The 16,710-nt window shown below is 41.8% G+C and overlaps 1 protein-coding gene across 1 annotated transcript in view; it reads right to left on the bottom strand.

Moving 5' to 3' along the window:
• The window catches only part of WDR33 (WD repeat domain 33), a 106,453-nt gene that overhangs the window by 10,231 nt on the left and 79,512 nt on the right, over positions 1-16,710 (bottom strand). Inside the window, 10 exon segments of the mRNA XM_003909269.5 lie at positions 2,145-2,253; positions 4,237-5,325; positions 6,847-6,999; positions 7,596-7,735; positions 8,124-8,210; positions 8,419-8,513; positions 9,484-9,594; positions 10,038-10,116; positions 10,211-10,365; positions 11,788-11,914. Coding sequence (XP_003909318.2) covers positions 2,145-2,253; positions 4,237-5,325; positions 6,847-6,999; positions 7,596-7,735; positions 8,124-8,210; positions 8,419-8,513; positions 9,484-9,594; positions 10,038-10,116; positions 10,211-10,365; positions 11,788-11,914 — 2,145 coding nt within the window.

Here is a 16,710-nt window from a genome sequence, read left to right as displayed (position 1 = left end):
TGTTGGCCAGGCTAGTCTTGAACTCCTGACCTCAAGTGATACATCCAGTCAGCCTCCCAAAGTGCTGGGATTACAGGCATGTGTCACTGTACCCGGCCCCTCCCTTTGCATTTTCATTCATTTCTATTGGCTATTTCAATTCTTCCTTACCATGCAATATATATTAAATGCTTGGAAATCTCAGGATAAAAATGTGCCATTAAAGGAGTCTCTCTTTTCCAGCTCTTTTCCATCTGTCTCATTTACCCGTCCTCTCCCCTCTACTCAGCAGTTTGCAAAGATCCTAGCTCCATTTCCTTCTGGTAGACAGGCTCCTTCACTTCTCAGTGTGTTCCTGCAGCTAATGGCTTCTTCACTGACATGATGTTGTTTGAACTTAGTGTAATCTCAGAAACAGCAGACCTTTGGAGTAAGGAAGCTAAACATATTCCGTTCGGACTTACCTATGAATATTAATCCTCCCATTACCTCTATCTGTTTAAAAGTACCCTGCTCTTCAAGGAAAGAAACCCACCACTACAAATTAGAAGGGATGTGGCCACCAGTGATGGGGCGGCGGCGGCGGTTATTCCAGTAGGGGATGGCAGGGCCACTTTCTCGGCTCTCCCTTCTCCCTTTGGTCCCTGGGAGGAGAAAGGAGGAAGAGAAAGAAAGGGGGCGGGGGATAAAGAGAACAGGGAAAGAGCAAGGATGAGAGGGAAGGAGGTGGAGACAGACACAGGGCAGGGAGAGGAAGAGAGGCAGCTCTCAGTTTGCTGATGGCGATAACTTGGGGGGTAAAAGACTCTCCTTTTGTTTCTCTAGTTCCCTGTGGGCCACCTTCCTTCCGTAGAGCCTCTACTACCGCTTCCACACAACGAGAAAGCAGTAAACACTCTAGTTCCCTTATCTCTTTCTTACCTCTAATATCACACATCAATTCAAGATTAGCATAAATTCACAAAGTCCCAGGGCTGTAATGCTGACAAGAACTTTTCTTAATTGGATAAAATGGGGGCAAGAATCTTAACATGAGGCCGGGCGCGGTGGCTCAAGCCTGTAATCCCAGCACTTTGGGAGGCCGAGACGGGTGGATCACGAGGTCAGGAGATCAAGACCATCCTGGCGAACACGGTGAAACCCCGTCTCTACTAAAAAATACAAAAAACTAGCCGGGCGAGATGGCGGGCGCCTGTAGTCCCAGCTACTCGGGAGGCTGAGGCAGGAGAATGGCGTGAACCAGGGAGGCGGAGCTTGCAGTGAGCTGAGATCCGGCCACTGCACTCCAGCCTGGGTGGCAGAGCGAGACTCCGTCTCAAAAAAAAAAAAAAAAAAGAATCTTAACATGTACTACACAGTGCTGTGGGCTTAGCCAATTAAAACTGAGAGAGTAAAGTTCTGTGAAGGGCAACCTCTGCGGTCCTCCTGATTCTCCGAGTTGTGGTTTCTCCCTGCTATGAAGTGTGTGTCGAACATAACACAGTGTTTCCTCACTCCCCTCCATCCACACTCCGAGTCACCCCCTCCAACTCTCCCCAACAGCGTGCTGCCTACCACGCTCCTGCTCCAGCTCCGGAAGGATTAACTCTAAACTTCCAAACAGCCCCACATCTCAATACTAATCATTCTCATCTCTTTCCTTTTCATATCAACAACCTGAGGAACCACATATGGGTAGAGTGCTTTCTTCTTTTCAAATGGTGCACAACTACATAACCAGCTAAAGAATTCAATATATGACAGGATTTGGGAGGACACGGTGTGATAATAAAAGCACTGTCAAAAAATTTAAGCAGAAACAATTCATCTCTTCAGGATGGTAGAAACATACATATGCACTCAGTGAGCACAGGAACCACCTGCATTGGCAACAGATGGGCAAGGCCAGCCCTGCCACACAGGCACGACTGCTGGAGCCTGCTCGGGTGCCTTCACTGTCAGCTTCTGGGGTGAGGGGCTTACTTCCTCTGGCCAGCGCTGCTGCCTACTAAACCGATCTAAGAAAACAACCAAAGACAAAGTTCCTACCTGAATGACCATGCCCTTATTTTGCCGAGAGGTTCAAATGACCAGTCTATCAATGACTGACCAACAAAACTATTTACTGTAAACTGTGCACAAAGGTGGTAGAATATAATATTTTATTCAGCTGAGCAGATACTTACCTTTGTTGGGGCCAGGTCCTTGTCCAGGGTTCAGAGGAGGAATGCGACCTTGTGCTCCCTGCTGCCCTAGGCCTGGTATCAGGGGTGGGGGGCCTGTGCTCTGTCCTTCCTGAAAATATGTTTTTAAAGTGAGGGTATGAAATCACAGGCTTGTGCTACATAAATAGCGATTGTATCATAACATGACAACATAAAAACACCCAGTAAATATTTAGCTAGTGAGATGACAGCAACATTGTCCTTAAATCAGGAGAAAGGAGATACCTCTCGTACTATAATAATTTTTTTAAAACACCTGTATTTTAAACCTGTTGACAACTTTTATTTAAAATTAGATCTTTACTTGTAATGCCAAAAAAGAGCATTAATGGAATGTCAGAAATCCTAACACAGTAACACTAAATTAAACCAATTAAAACAACTGGTTTAAGTAATTGGTCTGGTTAATGTGAAGCAAGTTATATTTCAGCATATAAGGAAAAAGAGCACAAATGTTCATCAGGCAACTTCTGAGATCTGAAATGCACTACAAAGTATCAGATCTTCAGACTCATTCTACCAGTATTTCTATAGGTCAATTAAAATTTCAGAATCATGCTTTCCATGTATAAAATCTTTTACTACATGGTACAATAAAAAATCTCATCGAATTGTCCCAGAAACTCAGGCCTGTCCTTGTGACTCTGACATGTTTCAGTTATAACACAGTAGCTAAAGTTCACATTTTTTTAATCCTCCAAAATGAAAACTGTTAATTTACTACCAAAAAGTTAGGAAAACAGCTTATAATAAATATTATACACACATACAACTGAGCAGTAAATTAATAAAATATATAATACTTCAAGATTTACGGCAATTTAGAATGGCAATCCTCTATTTAATTCATCCTAACTTCTGAGAAGTGCTGAATAAAAATCTGGAAATAACTCAGATGCCATCAGATTTCCCATTGCTATGACACTTTTAGGTTCTGGAAGATCTACTTTAGAATAGTAGCTAATTTGTTTTAGCTAGTTAGTTGAGTTCAGGGAACCCAATGGTCATCTTTACATTAGGGATTCCTGGTGGTATTTGAAAAACCAAAACAGATTGTGCTTTCTACATCCGTAGCATCCCCTTTCTCCAAGTGTCTCAGGGAGTCAACATTCGCTTACTCACTCACTTTTGGTCCACAATGGACCAAAAGTGAGTTTTCAGGGACACAACTCAGTTATTCATACCCAAATAATGCCTCCAGACTAAGAACTTGAGAAAAGCATAAAACGCACATAGCTGAGCAGTATTACATCTATTTATGCTCACGCAATTCTTTTTGTAATTCACTCCCCCAAGCAACCTGAACTTCACAGTATCTCTCAAGCACAAGCTCAGAGAATGAGCAATAAAAATTGGCTAACAAAAACAGAGTCTTCAAAAAAGGAGAATTTCTACAGAAATGCTCCTTCCTGCAAATACTGTTATATGTGAGCTGAAAACAACTTGAGCAGAGTTTCATCCAAAGGGTCACCATTTCCAGAATGCTCAGCTCAATTCTGGAATCACAGGTCTCGTTTATTTCTATTCACTGTAATAAACAGAGTGAGGTATACAGTCTATAGTATACTCATGGTTAAATACTCCATCCTATCTCTTCAAAGCAGAGTTGGTGACTCAGTGGCTGGCAGGCCCATGGAACACCAGGCTGCAATGTAAAGGGCCCGGAAAAGGAGGCATGACAGCCTCAGAGCCGACCACCAGGTAAAGCATGCTTCCTCCTCAGGGTCACAGCTCTCCTGGAGCCCTGGGACAATTATCAACTGTACTCAAATGAGAGTTGACCTTTTCTGGAAGAAACCCTATTACCAAAAAAAAGAAAAAAGGTGAGAAGTAAAAATGAATACTGAGATGGACTTAATGGGAGTATAACCTAACTCATCATTCTTATGATTTCCTTCTTCAGCCAGGATGCTAGTATCTTAAGCTACTGCCACTACTTAATAAGTATTTATATCCAGCTGTGACCCTTTTCCACACTACTCAGCAGTATCGCTTCTGTGCAGAGCGTATTTTCCCAGTGTGGTAATGCCGGTAAGTTGGAAATGAGTAATACCTGGTTGAAGGGGGCCCGGGGCCCATCACCTAGCAGAGGCGTTTTCTGTTGCTGGAATGGTATAGGCCCTTGAGATGGATGTGGCCCTCTTGCTGGGTTCTGCTGTCCCTGAGGTCCGGGGGGTCCTTGCATGCCACCCTGGGGTGGAGGTCCTAAAGAGCCCTGGGGTGGCCCCTGCTGACTTTGTGAGCCTGGAGGTCCTCGCAGTTCCTGGGGAGGTCCCAGCATTGATCCTTGGGGCGGAGGCCCCTGCATGCCTCGGATCTCCTGAGGACCTCTCATTTCCTGAGGGCCGTGTCCCAGCAGTCCACTCGGAGGGTGAGGTCCTCTCATCTCTTGAGGCGGGTGGCCCATCATCATCCCTTGGGGAGCAGGACCCTGGTTCTCCCGGGGGCCTGGAGGCCCCTGCATTCCTCTTGGATTCAATCCCATCAGAGGTCCCTGAGACACAGGACCTTGGATCCCTTGAGACCCTGGCCCGCCTTGGATCCCATGAGGATGAGGAGGTCCTTGCATTCCTCTGGGACCAGGTGGTCCCTGCATACCTTGAGTACCCGGAGGCCCCTGTGGGCCCAAGTGACCCTGAGGGCCAGGCGGACCTTGGGGGCCTATGTGACCCTGTGGGCCAGGTGGACCCTGAGGACCCATATGACCTTGAGGACCAGAACTACCTTGTGGTCCAGGTGGCCCTTGAGGTCCCAAAGGGCCATGAGGTCCAGGATGCCTCTGCATTCCTTGGGGCCCATGCATGTCCTGAGGCCGTGGCAACCCCTGGGGCGGGCCCTGGGGTCCCTGTGGTCCCATGAATCCTTGTGGCCCCCCACCTCCCTGATGCAGTGGAGGACCTTGTGGTCCCATTTGTCCCTGGGGTCCAGGAGGCCTAAACTGTCCCTGTGGACCTGGAGGCCCCATTTGAGCCATGTTCATTGGCATCTGCTGAGATGGATGGGGCTGTTGAAAACCTTGAGGAATCTGAGACATTGGACCTTGTCCTGGAAAAGGCTGGGGTCCAAGGAGAGGGGTGCCAGATGAGGGAGGAGGCTGAATTTGCTCAACTTGTTTCTGTGCAAGTCTTTCAATTTTAAGTTGCTGGAAAGAAAGAAAGAAAAAAGCATGTTGAATAAATAGGCCAGAACCCTTGAAAATGACAATATTGCTGTCATGTATTCCATTAGGGGACTCTCAAAATAAACATAAAAACTGCTCAAACTCTTCATTCTCCAGTGGTAATTAGGGTCCATGCAACACTCAAGCACTGTAAGGAGTTTCAGGTTCTTTCTCATTCTTTTTAAGTCCTGGGACACAACAGTAAGGATTTTTTTTTCCTTATTTTTTTTTTCTGTCCCCCAAGCTGGAGTGTAGTGGTGCAATCATGGTTCACTACAGCCTCACCCTCCTAGACTCAAGCGATCCTCCCACCTCGGCCTCCAGAGTAGCTGGGACTACAGGCACGTGCCACCGCACCCAGCTAATTATTATTATTATTAGTAGTAGTAGTAGTAGTAGTAGTAGAGATAGGGTCTTGCTGTATTGCCCAGGCTGATCTCAAACTCCTGGGTTCAACTGATCCTCCTGCCTCACCTCCCAAAGTGCTGGGATTACAGGCGTGAGCCACTGTGCCTGGCCTAGTCAGGATTATTTATGTCCATCTTGATCAGGGAAAGCCCAATAATTCACCACTTTCATCATTCTTGGTAGCTAACACAGGTAGGAAAAATAAGAACAAGCTACCTGCTATATGAGCTGACAAAAAAGAAAAAGTCTTTCATAAATAGGTGAATTCAAATTAAAACTATGTTGGCTTTATCTTTTCAATTTAAAATGTATATTTAACTTAGATCTACTCACTGCCCCACTAATTCCGTTTTTGTTGTTGTTATTGTTGTTTTTGAGGCAGAGTCTCACTTTGTGGTGCAGACTGGAGTGCAGTGGTGAGATCTCAGCTCACTGCAACCTTTGCCTCTGGAGTTCAAGTGATTCTCCTGCCTCAGCCTCCCATGGTCACTGGGACTACAGGCATGCAACCACCATGCCCGGCTAATTTTTGTATTTTCAGTAGAGGTGGGGTTTCACCAGGTTGACCAGGCTGGTCTCGAACTCCTGATCTCAGGTGATCTGCCTGCCTCAACCTCCTAAAGTGCTGGGATTACAGGTGTGAGCCACCACGCCTGACCCTAATTGGGTTTTAAAAGTCCAAGATATGACTCAAGGAAGTCACTTTAAAAAAAAAAGTTACTCGGACGTGATGGTGCGTGTATGTAGTCTCTGCCACTCAAGAGGCTTAATGTGGGAGGAGCACTTGAGCCTGAGAGGCAGAGGTTGTAGCGAGCCATGATCGCACCACTGCATTCCAGCCTGGGTGACAGGGCATGATTCTGTCTCTAAAATAAAATAAAATAAATAAAACAAAATACATAAATAACACATTTTTTAAAATTTTATGAAACAGGATTCTTTTGGAAACTAGTCTTCTAGCATAGCAAGAGGAAATGGCGGTGCTTGTCAGACCATTGGAGAGTCCCTTCCCTTTTCCTTAAGAGCATATCAATAAAAATGCCACCACTACCCTCTTAGCTCATCCTCAATTCCCCCCTAAAGAGCTTCACACACCTCCAGAAGTTGTGGGTTAGTATACTGTAATGTAGCCATTTCTTGCTCAATTTCTGCTTGTGTTTTTTTCTTCTCTTCCAATTTAATGTCTTCTTTTCTGTCATTCAGCACCTCATTTGGAGCAGGAATTGGAACTTTATTTTGCATCCAAGCCTTGGGAAAGAAGAGAATACTAAAATATACCCTAAGTATGAAAATCACAATGATAAAATGAGAAAACCACTCTACAATGTCATCTGCTCAATCTAACCTCCGAACCGTCTTTCTTTATACCTTTTCTCCATGACTCAAGTACATGACTCATGCTAATTCTTACTGACATATTACTAGGTAGAAATTACTATGGTGATAAAAGCTGCAAGATACTGCATGTTATTAAGAATGCAAAGCTTGCCAGCCTTTTCATAGGGTACATGCCCTTTGTGTTGAGGGGACAATTAAAGCAGAAGATAGATAAACAATGGAGAAGAGAATCAGCATGCTCCCATACTCCCTCTGCTCCGTGCCTTTCTTCTATTTCCTCTCATAGCATGGATGATAATAAGCAGGTGAGGACAGAACAGAGAAGACTGATAACAAACTCAATACAACTGCAAAGCAGTAGATGAGAACCATGTCTAACAGTGCATGAATATGGGAAAAATGCTCCAGTATAGAAACACCTTCAACGGTGAGATAATCCAAGAGAAATGTCAAACTAACCAACCAAAACCTCTCTGCGTGGATGAGGTGGAATCACTTTTACTTACCTGCTGGAACTGAGCAGGAATGGGTTTGGCATAAGGAACTTTCTTCTGAGGTACTTTTTTCTGATCCTTTTGCATCACTTCCTCCATCCCCCAGTCTAAACCTGGAATTGTCATTTCAATTTCATTTGATTCATCTTTCCCTGTAACCATAAAGAAAAGTGGTTTGCCTCTTTTTTTTTTTTTAATTATTATTATACTTTAAGTTCTAAGGTACATGTGCATAACGCACAGGTTTGTTACATATGTATACTTGTGCCATGTTGGCGTGCTGCACCCATCAATTCGTCATTTACATCAGGTATAACTCCCAATGCAATCCCTCTCCCTGCCTTTGCCTCTTAAAGAAATTGGCCACTTGATCAATGAACACATTATTGGAAGAGATTTTGAGTATTATGCCGTTTGTATAATTTTTATCAACATTTCTCAACATAAATCATTTTGGTATTTCAATATATTTATCAGGAAGATAAACAGGTCAAGAAAAAAATTTATAAAAATAAAATGTATCTGTGTAACTTCTCTTACCCATCTGTTCTTGTTCCATAGCTAATTTTAGTTGTTCTGGTATTCCCATTCCTGGAATTACTGCCAGGCTATTAGGTTCAAGGTCATCTATAAATAGTAATACACCATTGTCAATAGAGAATTTATAAAAGTAGCGACTGATAAAATTAATGCTTTATAAAAATGAATGTCACCGATGATTTATAAATAAATCTACTATAAAATTAAAATTCATTTTGTATAATCTTCCCAACATCTAACACTTCTATAACAGAATACCAGATTTCAAAGAAGGACAGATGTGCAAGAGTCTCACCATATTCTACTCCATCTTCAGACATTCCAGGTAAAAGGTTTAGATTATATCGATCTCGCATTTTATCACCTGGTCGGTTTCGAGTCCAGAATTTGCTGTAAAAATAATTAGAGGAGAAGAGAAGCATGGTTTCAGTATTTTTCTGGGCACTTAACAGTACTAGGCAGACCCTTGGTAAACACAACAAGTTTTTACAATTTGTTTCTTCTACAAATTTAAAATGTGAGGTCATACACTTTGGCTCACATCTGTAATCCCAGCACTTTGGGAGGTTGTGGCAGGAGGATTAAGTCCAGGAGTCCAAGACTAGCCTGGGCAATACAGCAAAACCCTGTCTCTACAAAATAAAAATCAAAAAGTTAGCTGGGTGTGGTGGCACACACCTGTAGTCTCAGCTACTCAGGAGGCTAAGGTGGGAAGATGGCTTGAGCCCAGGAGTTTGAGGCTGCAATGAGCTGTGTGATCTCACCACAGCACTCCAGTCTGGGTGACAGAATAAGACTTTGTCTCTTAAAATAATAATAAAAATAAGAGTAAAATGTGGGGCTGGGCAAGGTGGCTCACGCCTGTAATCCCAGCACCTTGGGAGGCTGAGGCAGGAGGATTGCTTAAGCCCAGGAGTTCGACATCAGCCTGGGCAACACGGTGAAACCCCACCTCTACAAAAAATGCAAAAATTAGCCAGGTGTGGTGGTGTGTGCCTATAGTCTCAGCTACTCAGGAGGCTGAGGTAGGAGGATCACCTGAGCCCAGGGAGGTTGAGGCTACAGTGAGCTGAGACCGCACCATTGCATGCCAGCCTGGGCAGAGACCCTGTCTCAAAGAAAAAAAAAAAAAAGGACAACTTTTAAGTCAGAAGGCAAAACAAAATTTGAATAGCCAAAACCATATTCAATACCCAATCTCTTTATTGCAATATAAGTGTTTGTAAACCACTACAAAAATGTTCCCAAGAATAAGTTGGAATATAAATTAATATATCAATCAACCAATAAAAATAAACCCATACAGTATTTATTTCCTGTTGCTCCATATAAAGCTTTGCTATTTCAATATAAAGCTTACCTAGTATGGTCATTTGAGCCTGAGCAGAGAATATGCCCAAGAGGATGCCAGGCCAGACTCCAGATCATCCCTTCGTGGGCCATCTCCATCCCACCCACTTCCTTCTCTACCCTGCAACAGCGCCAAAGAGAGAAGACTTTTTCACAACAGTTACCCAGCTCCTCCCTCCCCTCAAAAAAGACATTTTCTGTTACCCTTAAAACGAAGCTACCAAAGCCTGGACTTGGACTCTGGTGAATTCCACATGTCTCAGGGGTACTGGCTTGTCATTGCCAAAGGACATTTACCCTTTCATCCAAAGAGCACTTCATAGGGGAAAAGGCTGCAAGCATTTAGAAACTAGGAAATCTATTTTATTCCTCCTTAATGACTTCCATATCCACAAACAGAGGTACATTTTCTATTCCAGGCTGGATTTAGAATTGAAAACTGCAAGCAGTCTCTGATATAGGATATATGAACACTCAAAAAGTTACAAAACTATCATGTCTGCACACATTCAGGTGCTCTCTTCACAAAATACACGACTTTTTCACATACTAAATCTTACATACCCAACATGCCAGAATAACAGAGAGCCATCAGAGCCTCCACTGGCAAACAGTCCTTCATGAACAGGATGCCAGGCCACAGCTGCAGAACACAGACAGGGGAAAAGACACGGCGGTCAGGATCTGAGAATGCCACAGCTGCCCTTGTCAAAGAGAAGCGTCTCACAGCCACTGACCTGTGGCTTCTTTCTTATGACCTCGGAAGACTTGAAGCTCTTCTTTTAGGTTTCTGATATCAAAAAGTTTACAGAGATGATCACGTGATGCTGTGAGTAGCCAATTGCCATTAAGGTTTAATTTCACTTCCATTACTGTGTTTTTATGGGCGTGACTAGAAACAAAGTATCAAAAAAAAAAAAAAGTCAGAATTCAAAACAAGTATAAATATAATGACCATTTTTGATGAAAAGCGAATGGATCAAGATGGCAAGAGGTTCGGCCTAGAAGCAATAAAGCCTGTAACATTAAAGGATCACAGTTTTAAACACTCTTAAAAGAAACAGGTCAAGGACAGAAATAATATGCACTGCCCAGACATAGACAGCTCTCATCAACCAGTTAAAACAGCAGCAGAGGCTGGGTGTGGTGGCTCACGCCTGTAATCCCAACACTTTGGGAGGCCGAGGCAGGTGGATCACCTGAGGTCAGTTCAAGACCAGCCTGGCCAACACGGTGAAACCCAGATTCTACTAAAAATACAAAAATTTGCCAGGGGTGATGGCGCGTGCCTGTAGTCCTAGCTACTCAGGAGGCTGAGGCAGGAGAATCGCTTGAACCCAGGAGGTAGAGGTTGCAGTGAGCCACGACTGCGCCAATGCACTCTAGTCTGGGTGACAGAGTGAGACTCTGTCTCAAAATAATAATAATAATAATAATAATAATAATAATATAGCAGCAGAGCTTCCACTGAACAGTAAAATTTATCCATGAAGCAGGGGAAGCACATGAACACAGAAATTAATATTCAATAAAGCTCATTACATTTCAAAAATTCCATAAAGTTTCTCTAATTAAGACAAAGCATAAAAATGGACTGGAAAGTTTGAAACTTAATTTGAACTAAAGACAATGCAACAACCCTTGGCCTGTACAATGGACATATCCAAGGGAAAATTCACAAGGCATTCCAGGTTGGCATGGCCATTGGGGTTGTACAACAAAGCAGCCTTGCTCCAACCAATTCACTTTGAATATGGTCCTCTTCCCAGTGGGAAAGACCAGGAAATGGATGCTTCGTCAAAAAAAGTTAACATATGCATGTAGTTGTGAATGTTCACAAATAACTGAAAGAGAAAGCTAGTTACATAGCTTACATAAGTAAGCACATCAGACAAAAAATGAGAACTGGTTCAAAACCAGAGGAAAACCCTCTCGAAATAGACGATGTGAGATGGAGAAGGCTGGGCCGTGTCTAGTAAGGGGCACACGCATCCACTCCTCACAGTGCCACAAGGTATTCTGACGACAGACAATGGGCTAGAATAGTAACCACCTCCCTCCTCATCCTCCTCCCCACCCCCATATAACAACCAAATTAAACTTAGGTCTACATGGCAGGACAGAAACAAGCCTCACTTCATTAAGAGTTCAGAGATGAATCATACTTAATTAATAAGAAGTCTATAGATCCAAGTCCATCTGTTGCCTAAATGACTTTTCCAGAAATACTAAGAGAAAACAAAGCTAAAAGTTAAAGGATACACTGCTTTGCTCCCCTTTGTTCAGAGGCCAAAGTGGGGCTCCTATCACTTACAGTGTTGCAAGACTCTGCCCAGTCTTGGGATCCCAGAACTTGATTGGCTGTTGACTATCTTTACTTCCTGAAACAACTAACCCTTTGGTTGGATGCCAGTCTACACATTTCACATCAGCACCATGCCCTGTCGGAAACAAGTTAGGATTAAAACCTAATTAGTTATATGCATGTAAAGCAATTTAAACCAACGTAGAGAAACCTAGTAAATGTTTTGCTCTCAGTGCTCAGTCAACTTAAAACTTGTTTTGTGAAGACTCTTTGGCCTCTGTGTCTGGAAGTTTTTCAGATACAGTATCCTCTCCTCCTATGTCAAGACACACAGGAGCCAGTCCTCTTCTCCTGGAGCCAAGTGCATCTTCCCACCTACTTGCCGGGAGGTCAGTCGAGGCTTTTGGAGGCTGACCTCTCAAGACCCCATTATGTAAAGCTTTTGAAGCATCTCATGTTGTTCCCGATTACCCTGATTCCAGGGCACAATCCCTGTCACTCACTTCAGTTGTCCCACTTGGTGATAGTTCTTACAGACGAACTTGATTCAACCTGAATTTAGGACTTTGAGACCACCATTTAGTAATTTAGGACACCACTTTCTAGATGGAATGACAGGAAAAGCCAGCTTTCAGCTCCTGTTTACTGAAATGCAGGAGAAATACACTCTTTGCTTGATTCACACATGTTGTGACAGTTAGATGAGGTAATAATAACAGCTATCCTACTGCAGGCTTGCTATATTTTAGGCAGTGTAATGAGCACATGTAAGCATCACCTTTTTAAATCTTCACAAAATCCTGAGGAAAGTATTAGCATTATCTCCATTTTACAAGTGAAGAAATAGAAGGGCTGGAGGGGTTAAATAACACATCCTAGATCCCAAAGTCGGTCAGCAAGAACAGGAGCGAGTCTCTGAGCCTGGTCCGTGGGATTCCAGGGATGGTTACTTCATTAACCACCATGCTAGAGCATAAGGTCACTTCACAAGTGTAATAGATTAACTTACTAAAAGTCACAAACGTGAAAGTCAGTTTGCAAATTTGAAAAAGATGGGTATGATTTTTGACGAACTGGATGCTGTACAAAGCCCCAAGAATATTTTACATAACGAATGAACTAAGAAGCAGGTGAGGAGTGAGGAAGAACATTCAGAGCTTCCTTCTCTGCCCTGGATCAAATCCAGCTTCTGTGAAGTTCTGAGGTGGAAACAAGGAAGGATACGGAAGAATAGAGACAAAGGGAAGTGAAGTGGGAAAGAAGAAATGGGTTAGAGGCACCGAAAGTGATTGGTACCTGTTCATAAGGGGAGACATTTGGGTCTCAAATGGACATAGGTTTCTCCCAACACAATACCCCATACTGGCAAGCATGTGGGGAGGTAACAAACAATCTGGAGAACAGTTTGGCTGTGTGTATCAAAAGTATGAGAAAGTGCATCTCCTACAACCCAATAATCTCATGTCTTAGATTTTTATCATGAGGAAATAATGGATGTGCAAAAGGATTTGTCTGCAAGGACATTTACTGATTCAATTTATTTTTAATAGAACACAAATATATTACAAAATAAATTGCAGTGTGGCATATGTACTTAAAGGAATGTGATGCACCTATTATAAACAACCCTATAGATGATTTAATGGCATGATTAAAATGTTTGAAATTTATTAATAAAAAAAATACACCAGTGTATACCATCACTGTAAAAGGCCAACAGTCAATAACATGAGTGACTGTGTGAGCTTATCTAAATAAAAGAAAAAAGCCAGGAGCCTAGACACCAAATTGTTAACAGAAATAATATTAAGCTGGAAGGTGGTATTGACTCTCTCTCCCCATGTTTATTCTATATTTTTATATTTTCTACAATGAACATATTTTGTAACTGGGATCTGAGGATGGGAAAGGGGAAGAGAGGTTTTGCTGTTGCTTTGTCTTTTAAAAAGAAAAATAACTGAAGATGGAATAATTGAAATATAAATACACTTCAGTCTCCCTTGTCCCTTGTTTGCCTTAAGAAATGTTAATTAATGATTTGCCCCTGAAAAGGTATGGCCAGGGAATTTTAAAACTCTATGGGCTATTGTCACTCAAAAATAAGTATTATGTATAGCTATGTACGCACTAATCAATCAAATTTGGGATTATAGGAAATGCCTGGGAAAGCAGTTTCAAATTACAACGCACTATACGAAAAGTTCATATTCTTAAGAGCCATCTCTACCCTCATCTTCTCTGGGACACGTTTATTACATAAAGAACGTATGTCTGTTTAGTTTTAAGATATGTTTAAAGAAGCATACGTAAAAACAAAAAACTATGAACCCAAAAAGGAACCACAAAATAAATTTCAGCTGCTTTAATTTTGTTTTCTAATGTTCTCTCAAATTTATTAAAATTTAAGCAAGTGAGGAATCTCATGAATTTACCCATGTTCATACACATCACAAATATAAATCAAACTGGTCCTGATTCTTGGATATAATTTTATTCATCACTCTTCTTAATAAAACAAACAATACTAGCAAGCCCATATACTTAAGTGTAGTGTTATTCTAAGCGAAGTCTGTGTAGTGACTCATTTTACATCTGAAGACTGTAAAGCGCAGACAGATTAAAGAACTTGCTTGGGACCACACTGATGATATGGGGCAGAGCAGAGATCTGGATGCAGGGAGGCCCCAGAGCCTCTGCTCTTAGGGACTATGTGATACTGCTTTCTTAGATACGAAAAGGTTAATGTAAGAATTACAAGAGCAGAAAAAACAAAACTGTGTCACTTCCTATTTGCTTCTCTATACATACTCAGTGCAGAATGGTACCTAGCAGACAGTGAATTGGAACAGGGAGAGACTATTCTCTTTTTTTCAGACGGAGTCTCGCTCTGTTGCCCAGGCTGGAGTGCAGTGGCACGATCTGGGCTCACTGCAAGCTCCGCCTCCCGGGTTCACGCCATTCTCCTGCCTCAGCCTCCCGAGTAGCTGGGACTACAGGCGCCCGCCACCTCGCTCGGCTAGTTTTTTGTATTTTTAGTAGAGACGGGGTTTCACCGTGTTAGCCAGGACGGTCTCCATCTCCTGGCTTCGTGATCGGCCCACCTAGGCCTCCCAAAGTGTTGGGATTACAGACATGAGCCACCGCGCCCAGCCGACTATTCATTTTTCAGCCTTTACATCATTTTACTTTTGAACCACGTTCATGTAGTATCTAATTTTTCAAAATTAAATACAAATAAATGAAATAAAGTTACTTAAGAAAATATATGAAAAAAGTATGTGTAGCATGCTAACATTTATAACTTAAAAACAGAGGGATACACACCCACACCCCTTTGCTCTAAAATGCATACCATGTGTGTCTGAAAGAATACAAAAGAATCTGATAACATCAACTGGCTCCAAGAACTAGGTAGACTGGGACACAAGGGAAAGGAGATTTTTCACTACACACTGTTTTGTAACTTTTCAACTCTGAAACACATTAATGACCTATTGAGAAAATTCAACTGAAAAAAATTTACTGAACTTACTACATAACAGTGGATTACCTCTGGAAAGTGGGTGGGAAATCTTTATAAGCAGCATATATCATTAAAAGAATGTTTTAATGTAAAAGAGAAAAATAAATAGATTGCGTATCAATTTTCTTCTATTCCAGCTTAATCTATTTATTTTTCTCTTTTACATTAAAACATTCTTCAGGAGGAAGTGACTGAATTTTCAGTGAAATGAAAAAAAAAATTCAAATGATAAAATTTTACCCTCACATGTCAATGTTGATATATTTAGATCCAGAGGAATAAGACCAGTAGAAATTCATCCTAATAATTTAAGTGGATTTTTAAAAACCTTTGATATGTAAAAGGTGGCACTTGAAGTCTTATTAATAATAGCAAAAAAATGGAAACAAAGTTTAGAAGTGGAATTATTAAACAAACTTTGCCACAGCCAAAAACTATTAAAATGAAGATTTTTGAGACAAAAAAGTTCATGAAATAATGTGAACTAAAAAGCAAGCAAAACACACAAACTATACATATAAATACACATTTTTATAATCATCCTAACATATGTATATACATTTTGTACATTTTATACTTGTACATTTTGGTATGGTTACCAAAATGCAGATACGGATAGGTAGAAAATGAAAATCACATTGAGAATAATGGAAACAAAGATGAACTTCTATCCACATTTCCTCTAGTATAATATTGTAGTTTTAAGAATAAACAACATGGATTATATTTCATGTGGGAACTCTGATTTTTTGTTGTTTGTTTGTTTAGATATGTTTTTAATATGAAGAAAAAAAAAACACCACTGAATGCAAGTTACTTTGCTAGGTAATATTTTCCCATCAAATTAACAAAAATTGATCAGGCACAGTGGCACATGCCTGTAATCCCAGCACTTTGGGAGGCCGAGGCGGGTGGATTGCTTGAGTCCAGGAGTTTGAGACCAGCCTGGGAAACATAGTGAAACCCCATTTTTACAAAAAATACAAAAATTAGCTGAGCATGGTGGTGCATGCCTGTAGTCCCAGTTGCTCAGAAGGCAAAGGTGGAGGGTCGCCTGAGCCCAGGGAGGCAGAGGTTGCAGTGAGCCAAGATCACGCCACTGCACTCCAGCCTGGGCAACAGAGCAAGACCCTGCCTCAAAAACAAAAAAATAATGAAAAGCAAAAATTAAAGTTGGTGGCACTCAATGTTAACAAGAGAGACAGGAATAGGCACTCTCATCTGTAACTGGTTGGGAAGTAAATTAGGACAACTTTTGGGTGAGGCCATATGGCCATATCTATCACAATCTTAAAGGCATATAACCACTGATTCTATCAATCCACTACTAAGAATTTACCCTGTCACTGCAAAAGCACACCAAGATGTATGTACAAAGATATTTACTGCACCTTGTTTGAATTGACAAA

Source organism: Papio anubis, chromosome 10 (genome assembly GCF_008728515.1).
Source record: "Papio anubis isolate 15944 chromosome 10, Panubis1.0, whole genome shotgun sequence".
Classification (NCBI taxonomy): domain Eukaryota; kingdom Metazoa; phylum Chordata; class Mammalia; order Primates; family Cercopithecidae; genus Papio; species Papio anubis.
The sequence above is the reverse complement of the archived record's forward strand: the minus strand, read 5'-3'. Positions and strand labels throughout refer to the sequence as shown.